Source organism: Petaurus breviceps, unplaced genomic scaffold, assembly GCF_028583685.1.
Source record: "Petaurus breviceps papuanus isolate PSGF00001 unplaced genomic scaffold, PetGlider_PUasm1.0 64, whole genome shotgun sequence".
NCBI classification, from domain to species: Eukaryota; Metazoa; Chordata; class Mammalia; order Diprotodontia; family Petauridae; genus Petaurus; species Petaurus breviceps.
The window spans coordinates 2,942,641-2,967,543 of NW_027186428.1; the positions used below are offsets into that span (position 1 = coordinate 2,942,641).

Genomic DNA, 24,903 nt, shown 5'->3' on the forward strand with positions numbered 1-24,903 from the left:
GGGTTTATGGCCTCCAAAAATCTAGGGAACTGACATAAATCTGTAATCATAAAAAAAAACAAACTAGCATTTAGGGCTTAAAGGTTTATAAAGTGTTTTACATATGTAAAATTTTGAGGTATTCACCAAAAGACAAAGTAGTCAAAAGATATGAACAGTTTTTGAAAGAAAAAAAAAACCTGTCAACCATTTTCAAAATTGTTCAAATTAGTATTACTAATAATCAGAAAAAATGCATTAAAACACATTAATCCAATTAAAGAGGATTAACAGAGCTAGGAACTAGACCTGTGCTTTCATTGGTGTATTTAGCACCAGGTGGGGAATTTCCTTAGTCAATGCTGATCTACACCTTCTCGGTAACTTCTTATCTTAGAAAACAGCACTGAGAGGTAAAGTCACTTGTCCAAGATTACACTGCTAGGCTTTGAGAGGTGGGCCTTGGACTTGGACCTGGCTCTGGGTCTAGCTCTCTATTCACTTTGCCAAGCCCTAAAATGGCAAAAGAGAGTAAATTCAATGTCGAAAGATCTATGTAAAGATCTGCAAACCAGCAGAGAAATAGTCCAACATTTCCAGAAAATAATTTGCAATTATTCAATAAAAATTACTTAACTGTTCATACTATTGGACCTGAGACTCCACTCTTGGTTTATACCGCCAAGAAGGCTGCTGACAGCAAAAAAAAAAGACCCATATGTACAAAAATATTCATAGCAGTACTATTTTTTTTATAACAAAGACCAGAATAAAAATGACACCAAATAATTAAGAAACAGTGGCTTAGCAGTCATATAAGAAACAAGGGCCATAAAACAACCAAGTGCACAAATTACTATTGCAATTTAAATAAAGACAATATGACAATTATTGTCCAAGTATAAGTTGTTACCATGCCACCAAAGTTAAAGAACATATTCACTCTTTCTATTAGCAATCAAGATACTATAATGTAGAAAGCAACAACTAGTTCTATGAGATGCAATCATGTGATTAAGCATGATTTTGCTTAACTGTTTTAGAGAAATGTACTTTGTTCTTGAAGAATTATTTATGTATTTGTTAGAAAGTGTTGTGTCAATACAAAATGTTTACATTTTTAAAAATATTGACAATGTGTTTTTATTACAAGAAATCTGTTTTTCTTTCTAGGTTGGCACACAGGAGAGAAGGAGAAAAGGGAAGAGCAAAGATTTGTTTATTTAAAAAACTGTGAGGTGGGGGAGGATGTTATAGATGTGAAATGTTGCATGTACTTTCCAGAGGTCACTATACTATTAGTTTTAACTTTGTTACAAAAAACTTCATGAAATGGGAATAATACATATATATGTTTCTAACAAAATGTTTCAGATTTAAACTTTACAGGGAAGTTTTGTTAAATGTTTCAATAATGTTAAGTCCCTGATTTCATGGAGCATTATCTACCCATCTGGCAGGATGCTATGACACACATTATCTTCAATATTTCAAGAGTGGTAATTTCACTTTTACATAGTTTGGAATTAGATGGCTCCTTGGCTATCTGATTTTTATGTGTCTTTATACACGTGTACATGTACCAGTTGTTTGCCCCCAACAGAATGTCCTCTGTGCCATTCTAAATCCTCTCCTCTTTTCTCTCTATAGCAGGAGCTTTTAAATTGACTTCCTTTGTAATCCAATTTTTAGTTTTAGTTTAAAAACATTAGTCTTTTTTTTTTTAGAGGGGGGGGAAGGTGAGGCAATTGGGGTTAATTGAATTGCCCAAGGCCACGTAGCTGGTAAGTGTGTCTAAGTCTGAGGCTGAATTTGAACTCAGGTCCTCCAGGGCAGTGCTCTATTCACTGCACCACCTAGCTGCCCTCAAAACATTAGTCTTTAAAAGGTTCGTAGGCATCATCAGAGTGCCCAAGGAAACCGTGACACAAAAAGCACTAAGCATCTTAATTTGCAATTCTTTACCGTATCTCTTATCAGTTATCATGGGTTCAACTATGATACTGTTTGACTATACTGTTGACTCCCAGATCTAAATATCCAGCCATAATCTCTGTCTGGATATTCATGACACTCAAAAAAATTTTTAGTAAATGCCTATTATGGGTCAGGTACTGTATTAATTATGGAAGATTCAGTGACAAAAATTAAACAATTGTTTACATGGAGGGAGGGAGGAAAAGTATACACATACAAGTTAACAAATATATAAACAGAAACAAAGTAACCTTAGATGGGCCAGCACTAATAGTTAATGAGACCAGAAAAAAAAAAAAACTCATGCAAAAGACAGCACTTGAGCAGAGATTCAAGTCTCACAACTAATGACTCCAAGAGGCAGAAGTGAAGAGGGAGAGCATTTTAGGGAGGGAGGGAGAGACAGTCAGGGAAAAGTAGAAGAGCCAGGAGGTGGAAAGTCCTCTATGAGTAACTGCAAGCATGAATGCCTAGTAGAGAGCATTAAGGGGAGATCAGAAAGACAAGAAAAGGTCAGATTGTGAAGGGCTTTAAGTGCCAAATAGTAGAGCTTATATTTTCTTCAGTTATCTCTCAGGTCGGTTAAGTTTAGGCCACTTATTGATTCCTTTGCATATACCGCAAGGCTAGGTCCTGAGCCATCCACTCTCTTTAGATAACCTCTTAAACTACCAGTTTCAATTATCATTTCAGTGCATACTGATAAATGATAATTGATAATGATAATGAGAAATGATAATTTGAGTGTCTCCCAAACTTGCATACCCCAAAGTGATTCTCCAGAACTCTAGTTCCACAACTACAAATGTCTCAAGGACATCTCCACCTGGAAGTCCCAAAGGCATTTCAAACAAAACAACGGATTATCTTCCCCAACCCCCAACTCCACTACTCTCCCTAATTTACTAATTACTGCCCTTCAAGTCTCCCAAGTTTGCAACTTGAGAATCACAAAAGCTTTTGTGCCTCTTCTCTCTCACTGAACTGCTATATCCTATCAATTGCCAAGTCTCACCAGTTCTGACTCCAAAATGACTCACATTTGTCCCCTTCCCATTCACAAGTCAAGTCCTCATCACCTTGCACCTCCCCTACTCTAAGTCTCTAAAATGGACTCCTAGCCTCCAGATCCCGTCTCCAATCCAATATCACACAACAGCCAAACTGGGGTGCACAAAGAACAGGTCTCATCATAACACTCACTTCCTGCTCAAGAGGTTCCAGGAAGTCCCCAATGATTGCTTCCAGGATAAATACATCCCCTCTCTGGGCCTCAGTTTTCTTACCTGTAAAAAGACTAATTAATTCTTGTATTAACATTAAAAATACTTTGCAAAGCGTTACATAAACTTGAGTTATTCTTCTGCGGTTTAGTCTGGGTTGGGGGTGAGGTGTGATCAAGGGACAGTTTCCGTCGGTTCTTAGTAAGCTCCCATCTGCTGCTCCCCCGGGCTGCCCTTCCGGGAACCCAGGGTCCCGTCCCTCCGGCGGCGAGTCAGCTCCTGGGCTCGCCTCGAAGGCTGGCGACTAGCCGCTATAGACCCTCGAGCTCCAAGTTGTCCCGAAACTTCTGGGACCCACCTCGCCCTCCCGGACACCCTTAGATCCAGGAGAAGGCCCATCCCGGCACACAATCCGCCCGCACCTCGGCTATCTCACCTTAGCTCCGTTATTTTGGCGCGGTTCGTCCTCCGCGCGGGGTCCCAGTCCAATGACGGGCCACGACTCCGCCTCCTCCAATCACCTGCACAGCTGCCTTCGTGGCGCCGCTTGCTGATTGGTTCATCCCTCATTCTTTTCAAAGCCTCTAGGGAAATGGCACCTCCCCGCCCCGCCCCGCCCTCCTTGCGCATGAGCGGAGTCTGGGTGGTGCCCTAGCTCTGGATTGGTTCAGAGAAGACGGACGAGGGCGGAGCTGTCGCGGCGATTGGGCGGCGGGGATCGGCGGGCGTGTCGATAGGGCAGCTGGGCTGTTCTCCACGGTGGGACGGGACACGGGGGCTAAGGTTGAGAAACTGTCCGCTGGGGCTGCCCTGGAGTGGACTGAGGAGCCATGTCCTCCTCGTCAGTGGCGGCCGCTGGCGGGGCGGCCCTGCGCCGCGATGGCAAGAAGCTGGTGCGTTCGCCCAGCGGGCTGCGCATGGTCCCCGAGCACCGGGCCTTCGGCAGCCCCTTTGGCCTCGACGAACCGCAGTGGGTCCCGGACAAGGAGGTAATGGGGCGGAGGGATTCGATGCGCCCTCGTCCCCTTCCGCCATCCGCTCCCCTCCCCCACCCTCCAGCACCTTCCCCTCTGGGTCTCTCTAGGGGTCCCACAGCCTCCGCTCCTTAAGTGCTCTGGGCTCTGCTCCGCCGGTCCCGTCCCGCCCCCTCCCGCGGCACTGGAGGCTCTCAGAATCTCTGGACCCGGACGGCCCCTCAGAAGACGGTCTAAGCTGTACCTGAGCCAGAATTTCCTCCATTAGCTTGGGAGTGATGCTTCTCCAGGTCGGCTTGGAGACCTCTGGTGCTGGGGAGCTCACTACCTTTTCTGACCGCACCTCCTCCTTTGGAATAGATGTGATCGTTATCTTAAGGTCTTCCACCCTTTGTGCTTTGTTGTGTTCTTTGGATAACTTCTGTTAAGTCTGATTTCTCTTCCAGTATTTAAAGGGAGGGAGGTAACTTCGGGGAAGACCGCTGTTAGGTTTCCCTAAGTCTTTTTTTCACCAGAGTAAATGTTTTCATTCAGTCCCTGAGTAACATAATCTCCTTACTTTCCTGGTCACACGTTCCTCTGGGTTCTCTCCAGTTAGCCAGAATGTCCATCTTAAACTCTACCACCCAAAAACAAGATAGTAATCCAGAGGAGGTTTGGCCAGGGCAAAGGACAGCGAAAATTGTAATTTCCTTTTTTTCTGGACACAGTAAGCCTCCTGAGTTAGCTTTTTTGACTTCCACGTCACATGAACTGTTTTCTACTCCCACCTCCCCCATCTTGTACTTGGAAAGACAATTTTTCGGAACCTAAGTGTAGGACCTCACATTTTTTTCTCTTATATTGCATCACATTAGATTTGGCCTGTCTTAGGCTCTCAAGATGTGTTTGGATCCTGATTTATGCATTGGATTAACTTTCCAGCTTTGCATCATCTGCAGTAGTATTGATGTGCATTTGTGCCTTCCTTCAGTTTATTTCAATTTGGCAAACTCTTATTAAACACCTAGTATATTCAAAGCCTTATGAACAAAAAAGACAAAAATGGGGGGGGGGAAACTGCCACTACTCTCAAGGAATTTACTGTTCTACCTCCAGGTAAAAAGGCCAGTAAATATAAAAGGAAGAACAGCACCCACAACTAGGGGAACTAAGAGGAGCTTCTTTCCTTTGGAGGTGGCACCTGAACTGAGCCTTGAATTAAGTTAACATTTCTAAGATGCATAGGAAATATAGGGGTACATTTGGAGCAAGGGGGACAGAACCACCAAAACAGAAGGAATGCACAGTTCATATATAGGGTAAGTAAGCCAATTTGGCTGGAACAAGTTCATGAAGGGTAGTAAAATAAAGTTTGGAAAGGTAGTCAGGATCCAGATCATAAAAGGCTTTAAATGCCAACCCAATTTCGTATTTAATTCTGGAGGTAATAGGGAGCTACTGAAAGTTAAAGAATAAGGGAGTGATATGGTTAGACCTGGGCTTTATTTAAAATTCCTTCAGCAGCTGTATGGAGAATAGATTGGAGAGGGGAAAACTTGAGACTAGGAGATCAGTTAGGAGGGCTTTGCAACAGTCTTGAGTGAGAGGTGATAAGAGCCTAAAGTAGTATGTGACTGGAAGGAAGGGGACAGGTACCAGAGATGTTGTGATGGTAAAATCAAGAAAACTTAGCAACAGATTGTACATAGGAAATGAGGAGAAAGAAAGAGTAAATAATGACATGAAAGTAACAAATGTAGGTGACAAAAGATGTGCCATCAACAGAAGTTTGGGTAGGAGAGGAAGGAGTGGGGTCAGATTGGAAGATAATTTCTGTTTTAGACATTTTGCTTGTAGGACACCTAGATGGAAGTAGGGGGAGGGAACAAACATTTATTAAGAGCCTACTATGTGACGGGTACCTTGCTAAGTGCTTAACCGATATTTGTCTTATTCAGAGATGTCTAACAGGCAGTTGGTGATGTGGGAATAGAGCTCAGGAGAAAGGTTTTGTTTGGATAGTTAGGTCTGAGAATTGGCTGCATAAAAATGATCATTGAACCTGTGGTGACTGATGAGATCACCAAGAGATACTGTAGAGTAGGAATTTGGAATGCTTTTTGTGTCATGGACTTCTTAGTCATTCTGTGAAACCTGTGGACCCCTTCTCAGAGTAATGTTTTTAGATGTATAAAAGAAAATTTAATATATAAAAGACGTAGGATTACAAAGGAAACCAATTATAGAGTTATCGAGGTTTTTTTTTGTTTTTGTTTTTAATATTCATGGAGCATAGATTAAGAGTCCCTGCTGTAGAGAGAAAAGAGAGGCCCAGAAGAACAGAGGGGACAGTCACAGAGGAGAGGATGTGGATGGTGGTCCAGCCACAGAGACTTAAGAATGAATGAAAAGAGGCAGGAGGAGAACCAGGAGAGAGAAAGAGACAGAGAGACAGAATTTGGGGAGGCATTTCCAGGAGAAGGAAGCAGTCCAAAGCTGCAGGAGGGTTCAGGGAGGGTGAGTACTGAGAAAAAGCCAGAAGAACTAACAGAAAGATCTTTGGTAACCATGGAGGGAGCAGTTTCAGCCAAATCAGTTTTTTTTTAAAGCCGCCAAAGACAGATCCCTGGGAACTTCCACTAGAGACCTTAGTTGACATGTAACAGTGACTGCTTTTTGGATCTGTTCATTCAACCATTTCTAAATCTAACTCTGCTGTTGTCTAGCTACATATTTTCCCTCTTGTTCACAAAGACAACTTGATGAAGTGTAGGTACGCTATCCCTACAACTCTCTGTTGACCCACCAATTTGATAACATTGTTAAAAAAGGAAAAGGAAATGAGATTTATTCATCTGAACTGACCAGTTGATAATACAGGCTCTTTGTGATATCTGCTTCCCTTTCTAAATCTTCACAAACCGTCTTTATTGCTAGAAATTGAAGTGGAGCTCTCTGCCTCTCATTCTCTTCTCTCTCTTTTTCTTTAAACACCAGGATGACCTTTTCACTTCTCCAGTTGTGTGGTGTTCTCCATGATTTTTCATAGATCACTGACAGTGGCTTAGCAATCACACCATTAAATTCTTTTGCTATAATGATTCATTCAGGCTTGGTGATTTGAATTTACCAAATGTAAAAGAACACTAAGCACCCTTTTACATTTTTCTATTTTAGGTTTCAAATTCCTATTAGCCAACTTTGTTCTGTCAAGTCAACAAGCATTTATTAAACATCCACCATGCTCCAGGCACTGGGCTAAATCTCGGGGAGATAAAGTTATTCCAGTTTCTTAGTCTGTCATTCAAGTGATTCCCACAGTCTGACTCCAATGTGCTTCTCCAGCTTTATCTTCCATTTCATTTCACTCTTCTTAGACCACTTCTTCTTAAGTATACCCTAAATCTTCCTATCTCTGAACTTTAGCTAAAACTTTTTCCCCCTAGAAAAGCACCCCATCACTTACCCTAACTCATCAAAATCCTACCCATCATTCAAGGTCTTCTTTGGATATTACTTTCTCCAGTAACTGTTGTTTCATAGGGAAGTAACTTGTTTCCATAGCACTTTTTATTCCTTCTTTACAAAGTTTACCTTTATTACAAAGTTATTTTGTATGTATTATGTCATTAGGTTGCAAGTTTCTTGAGTTCCCAAATAGGTCTTTGTCCATATACTCTTTCAAATGTTTGTTTGACCATTCTCAGGCATTTTCCTCTCATGGTGTTAAATTAATAAACTACTTACATTGATATTATACGACTCCACCTCTCTTAGTCATTCCTGTACCATATGGTGCTGATCCTTTCTCCTTTCTTATGCGGTCAAATCCTTGGTTACCTTCCTTGCAGCCTTAAGTTTTTTTAAACTCCATTTTTAAAAACCATCCTTACTACCTAATTTTATGACAATTTATGTATTTCAAGGCTCAGCTCAACTTATTTTGTATATATCCTGTCTTTACCTATTTGTGAACATATTATATTCCCCAATTAAATGTAAGTTTCTTGAGATCAAAGGATGACTCATTTTTGTATTTGTATCCCCAGTATCTAGCTCAGTGTCTGGAACTTAGTAAGTGCTTAATAAAATGCTTATTCATTAGAAGTCATGATAATTACTGCACATTGCTGTATTTCTAGCAGAGATATACTCATTTTACCACTAGAACAATGTCCATGACATGTAAAAGATGATTGATTATTTAAAATTCTCTAACTTCTGAAGCTACTTTTGAGGTTCAGTAATTACATATGAATGTTGTCTGCTTTTATTTGCCATCAATGGAATTTGTTCAAGAGATTATATTCTAATTTAAATTATAGTTATTTGTATACATGTCTTATTCTTCTGGACTGAAAGCCTCTTTAGGCCAGGAATTATGGCTAGATCTTTTTTAATAGTCATTTTAAAAAGAAGTCATTATGTCAGACTCACCTTTCATCCAGTGTAGTATTGTTGACTATGGTGCTAAAGTAAGTTTTATGGGAGTTCGGTGGTAGTCCTTCTTGTTCTCCACTTATTATGGATATAACATACTGGAATTTAAAGTCTCCTAGTCTTACTTACATTGACAGCCTCTTCCACCCTTTGCCATGCAGAATTGTATATGCTTACTCCCTGCCATGTAAAATCCCTGCAACCCTTGCTCATCATAGCATATCATCTGCTGCAGCTTTTGTTCTTATCTCTTTATCTTCCTAGAGATTCTCTCATGGGAGAAGCCTTCATTTGAGTCTTTTAAAGTAGCAATAAACACGTATAGTAACAAAGTACTTCAAATAAGCTGCAGTTTCTTGGCCATGGATATCCAGGTTACAACCTGTCTAGAAAAGATAGTTGTGGCCAGAAGATTCATCACCCTGCTGCCAGGTTGGTTGGAAGCAAATTCTAAAGTATAACCTGGCTTGGCTTTCAAACTTAATTTATATGATTTGTAATCAGACCAATATTCTAACTCTTTCCAGTTGGTTGGACCAGCCAGAATTTGAGCTCTAGGACTTTGTTTTACATGTCTTAAATTTCCACTTACAAACTTGGAAGTTTTGATTTTTTTTTAAGTATGTAATGAACAAGTTCATGACATTTTAGATTTTGTCTCCTTTATCTTTCCACACATCGTCTTTAAAACAAACAACTTCTCTAGCTTTCTGTATTCCTCCTTCTCTGAAATGCTTAACCCTTATTCTGTTTGAGACTTAGGTCTGCCAGAATGCAGGGTGTGGTACAACCCTCGCTTTTCATAAGTATTTTTCCCCCTAGCCTTATTATAAAATGGCATTTGTTGTTTATAAGGACATCTCAGAGAACAAAACAAGTCTAATGTGGCATCCCTAATAGGGATTGCTTAGTAATTAGTACTGAGTACCACATTGGAGTTTATCCTAGGCTAAACTCTGCTACCTACCCTAATTAAAAGAATATTTGGTATTCTTAAGCTGTGAAACAAGCCTTTCCTTCCCTCTTTTTTTTTTTCCCCGCCCTGCCATACCTGCTTCTAGAGACCCCGAGAACTGACCATGGGGAGAAAAGTCACATTGAAATCATTTGATGACTTGTTGTAGCAGCAAGCACCCCAAGCGTCCTCAGGGTTTGCAACTACCACAGGTTCTTGGATCTGCTTTGTTAAAGGAAAGCAACTCAAAATGGGTTAACAAGCTTACTTTAATCAGTCAGACATATATCGTTTACCTTGTTCAGGAGAAAAGGTCAGCACCCTGAACCTCAAAGTATACAGGCATAATTATCAAGACAGAAACATCAAGTAGACAGATTTCCAAACTGTCCAATCATTACATCCATACCCAGTCAACATCTGGGTTTCCACATTCTGGGTTTTTCAAAGCCGGGGGACTCTCAACAACGGCTTCCCAGAATTCAGATCAAATCACAGAACACTTCTCAAAGTGAGTCCCAAAACAAAGCTACACATCAGGGCTTATGTAGCCTTCTCCTGGCTCAGAGAATGTAACAACCTTATTGACCCACTGGCCAATCAAAAAGTATCTACTGAAAAACAAGCCTCCCTCCCCAGGCTTCTGGGGCACTTTAGCCTAGGGGCAGGGAAGATCTTTAAAATTTACATTCGCATTACACTTGTATACCTCAAAAAGGAATGGTGCTGACTTTTTTCCACTTAAGAACCTTTTAAATAGAAAGTGAAGCATGAACATGACCCACTTAGAAAACTGAAGCAGAGGTGGAGAGTTAAATGTCTACTGAAGATGTACCTTTTTGTGTCTGTCAGTCAACAAGCATTTATTAATTTTCTACTATTCCAGACACTACTGGAGATACAACCACAAAAGTGAGATAGTACTTGCTATCAAGAAGCTTATGTTTTACTGGGAGGATACAGAATGTTTACAGGATATGGACAAAATGTTTTTGAGGCAGAGGGGGAGCCATAGCACTAATAGTTGGGGGGATTTGGGAACAGCCTCCTGTGGCAACTGGCACTTGAGTTGAGCCTTGAAGGGAGGGGAGGTGGAAGAGAATTATAGACCTGGGGGAGAGAGAAAGAATATTGTGTATGGGGCCCAGTAAGCTGGCCAATTTGACTGGCATTTGGTGTGTAGAGGGGGGAAGACTATAGAGCCCAGAAGAGAGATGAAGGCTAGATGTAGAGATTTAGGAGCTCTCTGCTACAGAAGTGATAGTTGAATCCATTGGAACTGATTGTGTTCTTTTTGGGATTTCTCTTTTAAGCAGTAGAAGGAAAGTTTGCCTCTGCTCCTACATAGCACATGTGAGTGAACTAGCTGATGTATTTTGTTAGTGCTGTTGGTTAAATTGGCTTGACTCCTTTTGCTCTAATTTTTGTCATTCTTCCACTTGTACTTCCTACTTCTTCTTTGTCCAGATGACTTAACTTCCTTCATACCTGCTTTCAGTAGCCTGCCCTTGTGTTGTGGGCCCAGTTCCAGAGACTGACCCCATGCTTAGCTCCCTATATTTAAGTTGTTGCCCTTTTAAAATACTCTTAAGAGGTAAAATGTGCCCAAGTTTGGGGCTTTGATTTATTTGGATGGTATTTTGGAATAGTCTGATGTGAACTCAAGACACTGTTTATTTAAAATAGTGTCATAGTTGGTTCCTGTTCCCTGAGTTTCCCGATTTTCATTTCCAACTTCTAAAATAGCTGTTTTACTGTAAAGAAAAGTCAGAGACATAAGCCATTAAAAATACTCTGCAGTAGACTGGTACCGGTGTTAGCACTGCCCCTTTGCTACTTATTTGGTCTTTTTAGTGATATTTTGAAAAATTAATTTTTCCTTCTATTAAATTCTTTTATTGAAATATTATTATTTCACCTTCATTTCCAGATGTACCCTTCCTTCTTTCTCTACCTAGAGAGCTATCAAAAAGGTGAGGTTTTTAAAAGTTTCACTCGTCTCCTTACCCACGTACCTCCTGTTGTTCCTCAGTTTCTTTATCCTACTAGTGACCTGCTTTGATTGCTGACCTGAAGGTCTTCTTTAATGTAATCAGCAGGAAATGCAAATTATAGATTACTACTACTCCGAGGTCTTCTAGGCCAGTTTCCTTACTTTATAGATGAGAAAAAGTAGGGTCAGGAGAGGGGAAGGGATTCACCCAGAGTCACACAGGTAGTAAGTGGCAAAGCCAACATGAATTCAGGTTACAGAGTCATGGGATGTAAGAGTTGGGGCTCCAGAGGCCGAGTGCCACCTGTATACAGACCACCCACTTACAACCCAAAAAGGAGTTGAAAATCTCAGAGGAGAGGTGACCCAAGACCTCCTGGGTCAACCCATTCTACTTTTGGACAGCTGGAATTGATGAGACATTTTTCATAACTTAAAGCCTAATTGGCCTCTTTGTGATTTCTTCCCAATTGCCCTTGGTTCTGCCCTCTGGGCAGAATAAATGTAATTCCTCCTCCATGTGCTAGCCCTTCATAAAGACACGAACTCAAGGACCTTAAAACTTCTGCTTGCTCAGATTGGACATTCTGTTTATCAGTGACTTTCTCAAACTGTGGTGTACAGAACTGGACATAGCACTTCAGAGATCTGATGATGGCCCGAGATGAGTTTTTTGGTTTTCTCATCACACTGCTAACTCGTGTTGAGCTTGCAGTCCACTAAAAGCCCTGGATCTTTTTCAAAACAACTATTGTATAACCATGCTTCCCCAATTTGATTCTTGCAAAATTGATTTTTTTGTGTACCCAAGTGTAAGACTATATTTTTCTTTATTGAATTTTGTCTTTTTTGATTCAGCCCAGGGCTCTAGCCTGTCAAGATCCTTTGGATCTTGATGATCAGCCTGTGTTGTAAGTTTTCCCTCCCAATTTTATATCATATGTAAATTTCATGAGCCTTCCTCTATACTTTTATCCAAGTCATTGATAAAAGAAAAATGTTAAATGTTAAGTGACCTGGATAAACACATATCCCCAAGTGCTCCCCTGTAGACATCCTATTGTAATGACATTGAACCATTCACATAAGTTCTTTGAAGTCCTCTAACTCAACATATAGGGTTTCCAAAGTATTGTGATAAGCTTGGGGGCCACTGGCATTTATAGACAAATTTTATGTTTCATTAGGACGCCTGCACCTTCTGAAACCATAAGGTAATCTGGGAGCCAGGTGTCGGTATGTTGCTGAGAGGTGAGATGGGATTTTCTACCTAAAGGTTCATTTTACCAATAAATATGTCATGCCCAAGGTTACACTTGAATGGTTAGTGGTTGAACTTATATGGTTAATATGATACTTGCCTCTCACAACTGCTCTGAGGTAAATGGGGCAAGTGTTATTCCCGTTGTACCATATTAGGAAACTGAGGCTTAAAGAGTTTGTGATTTGTCTGTAGATCACATAGCCACTAAGTGTTAGAGCTGGGATTAGAACTGAGGCCTTTTTGAATCTAGTATAGCAACTATACCATCTGTTTCATTTAGCCCTTTAGATTTGCAGAAGCATACATATCCCCATTGACATTACATATCTCTTCTTTTAAAATATAACATGAGATCAAGTAAAACAGGTTTGGGGATTGGGCTATGGTTTGGGGTTTTTTTTGGATGATGGTTCATTTTAACATTTCAGTCATTGTCTTTGTGTTGATACCTGAATATACTTGGAAATAATACCTGGAAAAATTGTGTTACTCTTAGAGAGATCTTAGCAGTTAAGATTGTGGCCATTCATGGTATAAAGCATACATACAATGCACTAAAAATCCCAGGAGAAAAAAGGGCATATATTTGGACCAGCTACTTGCCCCATGACTAGGGATTAAAGATTTTTATTGGAAAACTTTGACTTAATTCAGTAAACTTAATACTGTTTTAACTTTATATCAAAGGATTTCAGTATGATTTAATACTCTTTAATAAAGTTGCAACCTACTCTTCAGAATCTATTGTTGAATCTTTTATAAATGGAAAACCTCACAGGGTTCAGTGGTTTAATGAAGATTATGAAGGCAGTGGGCTATGTAAGCTTCTTAAGAGCAGGAACTTTTTTTTTAATTGATTTCTTTTGTTTTTTCTGTAGCCTTCCTTTTGTACAATATCCCACCCCCTTCCCAAGAGCCATTCCTCAAAAACCATCCAATACATCATCCAAGTCCTACCATACTTCTCCACCGCTACAGTAGAGAAGGGAGGAAAAGGGAAGTGCATTCTCATATCTTTGGGGAACCAAGCTTAGGTGTTCTAATTTCACAACATTCAGTTTCAATTTTGTTGTTGTTGTATTCTTTCTATTTAGATTTTTACCATCATTTTGTGTATTCTGTTCCTTATTTTTCTTACTTCAGTTTGCATCAGTACATAGAAATTTTCCCACACTTGTATGTATTCTTCACATTTATTATTTTTTTAGCACAGCAATATTCCATTATATTAAAGTACTACAGTTTGTTTAGCCATTCTCTAAGTGATGGTCATTAGCTTTTTTATCCTATTTCTTGGCCACTGCAAAAAGTGTTGCCATAAATATTTTGGCAAAATATTTTTCTTTCTTTAAAATAAACGGTTATGGGGTGGCCAGGTGGTGCAGTGAGTAAGAGCACCGGCATCAGGAGACCTGGGATCGGTTCTGGCCTCAGATACTTGGCACTTACACAAAATAACTGGCCGTGTAACCTTGAGCAAGTTATTTAACCCCAGTTGATTAAAAATAAATAAATAAACGGTTATTAATCTTTTTTTAATGTTATAAAAATTTCCCACAGTGTCTATATTCCCAGAGAGCCATCAAGTATGCAAATGATATTTTTAAAGAAAAGAAGAGGAAAAATCAATAAAAACTGTTTAATGCCTCAAAAAAATCTGAAAATATGTACAAGGCACCACATCCATAAGCTCTGAGAGGAAGGGGGAGGGAGTATCCTTTCAATAAGCTCTTCTTTGTTGTCATGCTTCTTTTTGGAATTTTGCAGCATTGATCTTCAGGTACTTTGTGGTAGTGATTCTATTTCCCTTGTTTCAGGCATTATGTATATTATTTTCTTGACCTAAGTAATTTATGTTTTTTGGTTTATCAAGCACTGTTATTGAGTTCTATTGTTTCTGATTCTCCCTTGTCTAATTTGTTCCATTGATCTACTGCTCTATTTTAACTAATTTCAAGTGGTTTTGATGAGTGCTGCTTTATAATTTGAGGTCTGGAAATGCTGTTAACTGTTCATTCCTGCCTTTTATCATAATGTCCACTAATAGCCTGGCTCTTTTCTTCTTCCAAATACATTTTGTTTGTTTGGTCTTTTATCAAGTTCTGTAAATACAGAACAATAATATTCCTTTACATTCACTTACCACCATTTGTTTAGCCGTTCCTCAGTTGATTGACATGTACTTTGTTTCCAATTCTTTGCTGTCTCAGAAAGTGCTGCTCTAAATATTTTGGTGTCTTTGGGAACTTTTTTCTCATCAGTGACCACCTTGGGGCATAAGCCTAGTAGTAGAATCTCTGGGTCAAAGCATAATAATAGCAACAACTGCTAACATGTGGTGCTTAGCCAGGCACTTGTGCTAAGCACTTTGCATTTATTACCTCAATTGATTCTCACAACAGCCCTGGGAGGTAGGAGCTATTATTATCCCCATTTTACAGGGGAGGAAACTCAGGCAAACAGGGTGAGTGACTTGGTCACACAGCTAGTTAGTGTCTGCGGCTGTATTTGAACTCAGGTCTTCCTCATTCCAGTTCTGACACTCCATCCACTGTGCCACTTATATCTTCTTTCCTCTCCCCCTCCATGGACATTCTAGGGTCAAATGGGATTTGTTCTGTGAAGTTTCGGTTCAGTCAAGGGGCTGCACTTGATGACCTAGACTGCCTCTAGGCCTCAGGTTCCCTGCCCCTGGTCTAGCTCTTTTCTCCTTACAAATATATTTTGTTTGGTTGTTGTTGTTTTTTTTGTTTTTAATTTTTTTTTATCGAGTTCTGTTAAAGTATTTCTTTGAAAATCTGATTGATATAGCATTGAAACTATAAATTAGGAACAGCTAGGTGGCATAGTGAATAGAGCACTGGCCCTGGAGTCAGGAGGACCTGAGTTCAAATCTAGCCTCAGACACCTAACATTTATTAGCTGTGTGACCTTGGGCAAGTTACTTAACCCCAATTGCCCTGCATTCCCCTCTCTAAAAAGCAAAAAAAAAAAAACCTGTAAATTAACTTTGGTGCTTTTTTCATTTTTATTATATTGGCATAACACAATCACGAACACTGGAGATTCTTCAAGCTATTTAAGTTACTCTTTATTTTTTTTAAGGAATACTTTGCAATTGGATCTATTCTAGAACTTGAATACTTTGGTAGATTGCTCTCCAGATATTTTTGCATTTTGTAGTTGTTTTGAATAACATTTCCTCTGAATTTCATTGCCTTTTGGATTTTGTTATTGTTATACAGAAATGCTGTTGATTTTTAATAAATTAATTTTAAACTGTGGGCTTATTTTTGACTTCAGATAACACTAACTCTGAAAGACTGCCTCATTTCCTTTTCTCATTTATGAATGCAGAATCTCAGATCTAAGCTCCAGTCTCACATCTTTTTTTCCCCTATTTTTTGAGTTGAAAAAAATTTTAATTCTCATCCCATTAGAAAGGGGGGGGAGGGAGGGAGAACAAGATCCTTGTAACAAATATGCATAATGAAGCAAAACAAATTCCTTCATTGGCTTTGTCTATATTCTTTGGACACCCTGAGTCTGCCTTTTGCTTTTTCAGATGTTACATCATTGTTCCTCTGGCATCATGGATGGTCATTGTATTACATTGATTAGTTTTTCAAACTTGAACTTTCAGAGTGTTTTTGCAGTGAGATTTTTTGTCATATAAATTGTTCTTCTGGTACTAAACTCATTTCTTTATCAATTTATAAAAGTATTCATAATTGTTCATTTTGATAATATTGATGTAGTATAAATTGTTTTTCTCATTCTGTTCATTCTCTGTCAGTTCATATAAATCTTTCTATTATTTCTTCAAAATCATCTCTTTCAGTACAGTAGTATTACAGCACAATCTTCACATTTTACAGATGAGAAAACTGAGAGACAGATGAAGTAATTTGCTCAAGGTCATACAGGTGATAAGCATCCAGGCTGTCCTTCGACTCTAAAGATGGTGCTTTTTCTACTGTTACCATGCTGCTGTAGGAATCACTTCTGCTGTAACAAATGGAAACAACACATAAAACTGATGTTTAATATTCAATATATAATCAAAATTGCATTTTATGGAAAGTATCCCACAAACAAGACAACACATAAGTGAGAGATTGTCAGTATTAGGGATACTTATGAGCTCATCATAAGATCATAGATTTAGAACTGGAAGGAATCTTGAAGCTCATTGGATTCAATCCTTCTCATTTTATGGATGAAGAAACTGCGGCTCAGAGGTTGTGACTTGTCCAAGGATATATAGATAGTAAATATCTGAGGAAGGAGTCAATGTAGCAAACTCTCCACTCTTTTTCTTCCTTTGTGATTCTTGTCCCTATCTTTCCATCAGTTATCCATAGAAAATCTTCTCATCACATTGGAGACTTTTTTGTAGCTTTTTTAATATCTTCTGGATGGTAATGCATAATTCAGACTGTCCTATCTTATATTCCTCACTAATGCTATGTGACTGCCCCAACTCCTTTTCTGCTTATACAGACTTTGTAATTTCTTTTGAATGCAGGTTATTATCCCTAATAATGAAACACTTGAGAGTTGAAAGGCCCTGAGGGGTTCAGGTGGTAGTAACTGGAGCCCTCTGGACTTGTAATTTCACTGAGTGAGGAAATGCCTTCCATCCATGCAGATCTGCAACTGTTATGCAATTTATACACTTAGGGTTGAGTGAAGAACCCAAGACTATACGACTGGCAGTTTGTATCGCCTGGGATCAAGTCTTTCTAAATCTGAGCTTGGCTTTCTGTCAGCTGAGCCTTTGTTGCCCCTCTGTGAGAGAGATATTGAATTTCAATAGCCCATCTCCTAATTTAGAGCATTTAAACAATCATATTCTTCTTGAGATTTTTAGTAGTTAACATGTGTTAGTAGGCATTTATTAAGCATCTACTGTGTGCCAGGCCCTGTGCTCAGAACTTCTACATAGAAGAGGAAACATAGCAGAGTGATTTCTGCCCTTCGCTGGGAGCCAGTGAAGTATGGATCCAAGCAGGGAGGCCATATTTTAATGAACTCCTTTGGTAGTCAACAATCCAAGATAAATTTACCTTAGAGTCTACAAACCTTTGTTAAGTGACTACGAATGTGCGAAAGGCAAAGTATCACAGAAGGCTACTATGTAGTTGGCAAAACAAAATGTCCAAACTTAATATTAGACATTTTGCATTTTTATTGTTTTTAAAATTCCCTTGTAACTTTAGAAGGAGTTGATTCATTTTTATCAAATTTGATATACTAAATCAAGTCACAATATCAGTATATGTAGGACAGTTGAATTTTAGGTTTAGCTAATAAACTTGTTCAAAGTAGCTAGTGAATATTTTCTTTTTTTTTTTGGAGGGCAGTTGGGGTTAAGTGACTTGCCCAAGGTCACGTGGCTAGTTTTTGTGTTAAGTGTCTGAGGTTAGATTTAAACGCAGGTCCTCCTGACTCCAGGGCCAGTGCTCTCTTCATTGCACCACCTAGCCACCCCTAACTAGTGAATGTTTTCAAATAAATATATCTCCTGTGATTTTTAACAAATTTGATTTCAATGGAATGTGGTACCCCATCAAAAGTTACAATAACTGAAGGTTATCAATTTGTAAAACTTTTCATTTTAAAAGAATTTTCACTGTATGAAAGAAGTTCTAATGATAGAAGACTTTAAGCAGCCAGATCTTGATTAATATTCTGTCATACACCCAAATCATTCTTATCTTTTTTTTTTTTTTAAGAAATGGAAACATGACACAGAACTATCGAATAGTTTGAGTTAATTGTTCTGTGACCATTTTTAAGCTACAGATTTTGGGACTAATTTAGACTTAATGTCAGGAAAAACTTCCCTAACAATTAGAGCTATTCAAAAGTATATTGAGTGGCCTTGGAAGTTATGATTCCCCTTCATTGGAGATCAGGGAAGCCTGGCCTAGTAGAAATATCACTGGACTTAGAATTAGAAGACCTGATTTCAAATTTGACCTCATCACTTAAATACCTGTTTGAACTTTGGCCAAGTCACTTAACCTCTCTAGGCTTCAGTTTTCTCATCTTTAAAATGAAAGGGTGGGATTAGGTGATCTCTGAGGTCCTTTACAATTCTGATTCTATGATCTTCTAGCAAAGGATGGATGCCCACTTGTTGAGTGTGATATTGTGAAGATTCTTTTGGCAGTATGGGTTAGACTAGATGACTGCTGAGATCTCTTTCAACTCTAAAATTCCACAATTCGGGGCCTTAACCCTTTCTATAAGTAGATAAAACACAGGATTTATTTTTAAATTCCTGTATATAAAATGAGTTCCTAGTGTGAGCTGCTACTGTTGCTTTTTTATATTTTTTTTACTTAATGGGTTTAAGACTTGCTAATGTAGATACAGTTAGTTTTATTCAGATCAATCAGAACTAAATCTTGCATATCTTGCCCCTGAATTCTTGTGGCATAGATGAGCATAATTTATAAATTCTCCCTATGTCCAAAGCATGCTCTTAGCAGCAGGGATTATCACTATTTCTCAAAGGAGGAAACACTTTTACCAAGTCATTTAGCTGGAGTCAAGCCCAGGGGAGAAGCCTGGCCTGTTGAACTAGTTTTTCTGATCTTTAGCCTCACAACACTATAGGGGAAAACACCCTGGCATCAACCTTGCAGTATATTTTATTTTAATATGTGGTCTTCTTCTCCCTTAGTGTCCAAGATGTATGCAGTGTGACATCAAGTTTGACTTCATAACCAGAAAGGTAAGATAATATTGGGAAACTGAGACATCAGGGAGAGGAAATGCTGAGTTAAGTAATACGTTCATGTTCTTTGTGGAGGATTATTCCTCTGTGCAGACATTGTTATTGTTGGACTTGCCTTTCAAATTATTTAGTAAAGCCCTTATGCCAGATGATGTGGGTAAAGAATATATATATATAATAATTATAATACATTATATTGCATATTATGTATAAAGAATATGTAAATATATGTGTGAGTGTATACATATATATATATATGATACGTGTATACACACATATTTTTATATACACACACGCAGAGGCAGCTAGGTGGCTCAATGGATACAGTACTAGGCCTAGAGTCAGGAAGACCTGATAGATGCTCACTATTTGTGTGACCCTGGGCAAGTCACTTAACCTCTATATTTGCCTTAATCCACTGGAGGATGAAATGGCAAACCATTCTAGTATCTTTGCCCAAAAAAATCCATGAACAGTATTGGTGTGATTTAGTCATTGGGATCATGAAGAGTCAGACACAGTGCTGATTCAGGTCATGCAAATGAAAAAACTATTCAGGTAGCTAATTCTGAATCCTTAGAGTTAAAAGCAATTATTGCAGAATTAACCAGTACGGTCCTCCTCTGTGTGTGGGGGTTATCTTATTTGTCAGTCAACAACCATTGTTAAAGTGCCCGTTCTGTGCCAGGCACCGCTAAGTGCTGACGACACAAAGAAAGGCAAAAAGGACTTCCTGTTCTCAAGGGACTCCTGGGCTTATAGTTTTAATGTCATTTTTATCCACATCTCTGGGAGTGAAAATGAAATGCCATTCTATTTTAAACAGTGTTATCACTTATTTCTTCTTCAGTTGGCTTCTGTGTATTTTATGTAAACCTGAAACTCAAGAAGGTTAGTAAACAAGAGGATGATATAGGGCCTTATGTTTGGAGGCAGAGGACCAGGGTTTGGATACTAAGCTCTGCTCCTTGCTTAGGACCTTAAGGGTCACGAATCATTTCCCCTCCTTTGATTCTCACTTTTATCATCTGTAAAATGAAAGGGCTTGAAATCCTGTTAGATTCTAAGTGGTAATGAAAGGTCCTCATCTGGGTCAGCTCTCTGGCTGTACAGGACTAGGAGACAGAGGGTAGAATTGGGACCAGTGGGTGGGAATTACAGGGAGGCAGATGTTGACTCAATACAAAGGAGAATAATTGGAACTGTCCAAATGATGAAAATGCCTTCTTCATGAAACATTAAGTTCCCTGTCACCAGAAGTCTTTTGAACTGAGGTAGAACAACCACTTAAGTATCAGGGTTGCTATAGAGGGATTCCTATATGGGAGGGCAGATTGGACTCAGTGACTTTTAGCTTCCTTCCAAATTTAAGATTTTGTGATTCATATTGAGAGAACCATCTACCCTGGACACTATCTCCTATACACAGGAGGAGAAAGTACTACTTTTGTAAGCATTTTCATAGATCTTGGAGCAAGAAGGGAACTTCATGATCATCTAAAGCAGCTCGTTCATTCTATAGCTGAGAAAACGAAAGCCCAGGGAGGGAAGTGACTTGTTAGATGTCATAATGGTGGTAAACAACAAAGCCAAGTTGGAATGTCTTGCTTGCCTAAGTATAATGGGTTTCAGGCCCTCGTTAATTTTCGTTTTCTTGACTGATTGGCTGACTTTTACCATAAGTGTGATTTTTAAGAGGTGGCTTCTGTTTTTATACAGCCACCTAGATAGCCGATAAAACAATCAGGGTAGGCATTGAGGATGGCATTTTCTTTATTTGGTCCTGAATGACTTTTGCCTTCTATCTATTTCATCTCTACACTTCCACCATATTTTCCGTGCTTTTACCCACCCCATTTCTAACCTCCTACCAGCGAATAACCTCTTGGTTTTTTGCCCAGCACCATTGTCGCCGCTGTGGGAAGTGCTTCTGTGACAAATGCTGCAGCAAGAAAGTACCCTTGCCTCGGATGTGTTTTGTGGACCCTGTACGACAGTGTGCAGAGTGTGTGCTTGTGTCTCAGAAAGAAATGGAGTTTTATGACAAGCAACTCAAAGTGCTCATGAATGGTAAGCCTTATTTGGGTGTTTGCTCTGAATGGCTTGAATCCTCAGTCTCTTATTAAGACAAGAAGATTAGTGCCTGTTTGTGTATTGCCTTTTCTTATACTTCCTTCCCTCATTTTTTGCTTTGTTCAAAAGTTGTTGCTGAATTCCCTTTTCAGAAAGACACGATTTAAAATTGTTTTATTTTATTGCTATTGCATGTGGAAGGGATTGAAATGTGACCTCATCATAATGTTGCCTGCTCCAAATAGTTCTTTTCCCAGATATATAAAAAATTCCCCCACCATAGATCACCTTGTGATTACTGCAAATGCCCCTTGAAATGTAGGCTTTTACAGAATAAGCAGTTGTCAGTGGGGTATTATCTGCATTGTAGATCCCATTACATTAATATTTCTTCTAAACTTGCCTCTCTTCAAAACTTTCCTATTTCTATTGAGAGTACCACCATCCTTCTCATAACCCAATTTCATTCATGTCCATGTCATCTTTACTCTTCATTCTTCCCCTTTCCACATATCCAGTCAGGTTCTAAATATGGTCATTTCTCCAAAACATCTTTCCTATCTATGTCCTCCCTCTAGTTCAGGCCCCTATCACCTCAGCTATTGAAATAATATCCTCCTAATTGACTTCCTTGTTTTATTTCATTCTCCACAATCTGCCGAAGACATTTTCCTAAAGCCATGGTCTGAACATGTCATCATTGCCCTTTTCAGCAAACTCAGGTAGATCCTATTGGTGCTAGGACCAAATATGTTTTATTATTATCTCATCCTTTAAAAACATCTAAGTTGTAAAATTAATATCCATAACTGTTAGTAGAATAGATTATATATATAATGTATAAGTATATGCATGGGAAGGTGTGCTCAGAAATTTTTGCATGATCAAAAAAAGGTGGAGACTAGTGTTCTAGGTCAGAAGTGTCAAACAAGCATCCCACAGTGTGACCCAAACTAGATTAAGATGTAATGGGAAATATTTAATGAAATAAATAAAATTACAATAAAAAGTATTATGGGTTTCTAAATCAATATGAACCCACAGAGATCATTATGTATGGTCTGCTGGCCCCTTTTCTATTTGAGTGTTGTAGTGTTCACCAGTGTTCTAGGTAACCAGTGATTTAACCCTTTAATCATGGGACACGGCTGTACAACCTGGGACAGTGGTGTGGTATCTCCTCAGCCCACCATGTGGCCTGATCAGCCAACATGGCGTATAATAAAGAGTCCAATTCTAAATTATTACTTGGGTCTTGCTCGCCTTTTCTGGGTACAACATTTTGGAGGTCGCACTGAGATAGACAACATTCTGCGTTGTCCAAGACCCAAAATCTGTAAAAAATCCTCAGCCTTGGTATGGAGGCCACTCAGCTCTGACTTCCTTGATCAGCTGGCATCTGAAATCTTTTCAGAGCTCAGAATTCAAGGCTGGGAAAGTCCAGACCATCCCCCTGACACGACTCAGATCATATTTCAGCTCTTTGGACCCAGATCTTTGTGCCAGCCTCCAGAGAATAACAGAAGTAACCCCAGAATTTGGTGCAAGTGTCTGGAGGCAAGGACACACTCTATGTGATGAACAAAAAATCAAGGATCAAGAGACCAGCGGAAAAGATACAACACACCTAAGAAGATTTCAGCAAAACACTCCAAGAGCTGTTACTTCTTTATGCCCTCGAAGCTTGAGCTTCCTTTCCTTTGGACTTAATATATATTTATGTGAGATTTGTGTCAGTGATTTTAGGGGGGAGGTGGCATTTGTGTCAACTCTACCACTTTATTAAAACTACTTTCTGAAAAAAAAAATCATGGGACACTTAGGGACGACTGAAGTACAGAAGACTATATATGCTCAAGTGCATATGTGCACACGTGCACACACACACACACAGAGTTAAGGTGGTGTAGAACTAATTTCCTTCAAGCTACCTTGGGTGGCTATTTCTGACTCCTCCTCTTTTGGTGACTAGCTTTCTGGGGTTTAGGTTTCTGATCTCTACAGCTTTGGCCCCTTGTACCACGTCTCAGGGGATGACAGACCTAGAGCTGGAAGGGGCCCAGAGGCCAGCTAGTCCAACCCCTTCATTTCCCATATAAGGAGACTGAGCCCAGGGAGGTGTCGTCTATTACAGAGTCTCACAAGTTGTGTTGGAGATGAGATCTAAAGCCAGCTCCTTTGGCTCCAGAGCTGGCATTCTTGCCATGCATCTCTGCAGCCGTTCTTGTATCTTCCTACATCTTCTCTCTACTTTTATTTCTTCTTGTCTTTTCTATCCTATAATTTGTTTTGTTTCTCCACTTCTCTGCTTTTTTTTATAATATTTCATTCCCTCCCCCCATTACATGTAAAAACACTTTTTAACATTCGTTTTTAAAAATTTTAAGTTCCAACACATCTCTGCCTTTTGTTTTAAAGGCCTTAGCCTCCCAGAGGCAGTGATGGCCAGTTAAAGCAGTAAAGCACTCTTTTCTTCATAGGCCAATGACTCTTCACAGAGTATAGGCTATCATAATAGGATGTCAGAGGTTTAAGGCACCTCCAAAGTCATCTGGCCCAAAGTTTTCATTTTTCAGATAGGGAAGCCAAGACTTCAAGAGTTCAAGTAACTTGCCTAAAGTCATGCAGCTGCAAAGTTAGGACTAGAATTGAAGTCTCCCTATTTCTGGCCCAGGGCTTTTTTCTTCTTAAATAGTAAATTTTTTTATTACAAACCTAACACTTGTCATAGATAAATAAAATATTTAACTACTGTGAACTACAGATAAAGCCAGAAAATCTGAACTGTTTACATTTGGATTTTTTTTAAAAACAATTAACTTAATATGATTAGAAAGAATATATTCAGTCTGTCCCCCTCAATCTCTTTTCCATTATTTTCCATAATAAAACTCATGGTTTTATTACTGTTTTTTAAATGTAATCTTAACTCAGTATGTTTGTTCTTCCAGTTCTGCTAACCTTGCTTTGCATAAGTGTATATGCCTTTTATTTTTTATATACTTAATATTCATCACTTTTATGACATTATCATGTTCCATGACAGTGATATGCCACAATCTGTTTAGCTGTCCTCTAGTCATTGGACATGTAAATGTATTGTTTTTCACGCAAAAGCATCTATGTAGATCCTATTTCAATAAAAGGAAAATGAACCTTTCTCAGTATAGAATTCCAAGAAGTAAGATGATTAGGTCTAAAGATGTCATGAGTTTTGTAGTTCTTTTTGTTTATTGCCCTAGGCAAGCATGGTGTAGCAGGTAAAATTCTAGGGTTAGCAAGGACTGTCCCTGTG

At 39.1% G+C, this 24,903-nt stretch overlaps 2 protein-coding genes across 11 annotated transcripts in view; one reads left to right on the forward strand and one right to left on the reverse strand.

The window, feature by feature from the left end:
• XRCC3 (X-ray repair cross complementing 3) overlaps window positions 1-3,749 on the reverse strand; it is a 64,755-nt gene extending 61,006 nt beyond the window's left edge. The window contains exons 1-2 of one of the 9 annotated variants that reach the window (XM_069103802.1): window positions 3,616-3,718; window positions 3,160-3,242 (exon numbers count right to left, since the gene is read on the reverse strand). The gene's annotated coding sequence lies outside the window, so the exon portion shown is untranslated. Of the gene's footprint in view, window positions 1-3,159; window positions 3,254-3,537 lie in introns of all 9 variants that reach the window. The other 8 variants (XM_069103801.1, XM_069103809.1, XM_069103804.1 and 5 more) reach the window with 8 other exon arrangements.
• A 124-nt stretch (window positions 3,750-3,873) lies between these two features.
• ZFYVE21 (zinc finger FYVE-type containing 21) overlaps window positions 3,874-24,903 on the forward strand; it is a 34,150-nt gene continuing 13,120 nt past the window's right edge. The window contains exons 1-3 of one of the 2 annotated variants that reach the window (XM_069103810.1): window positions 3,874-4,168; window positions 19,482-19,532; window positions 21,437-21,605. In XM_069103810.1, the coding sequence (XP_068959911.1) occupies window positions 4,010-4,168; window positions 19,482-19,532; window positions 21,437-21,605 (379 nt within the window). In that variant the 5' untranslated portion in view covers window positions 3,874-4,009. The remainder of the gene's footprint in view (window positions 4,169-19,481; window positions 19,533-21,436; window positions 21,606-24,903) is intronic. The other variant, XM_069103811.1, reaches the window with a different exon arrangement.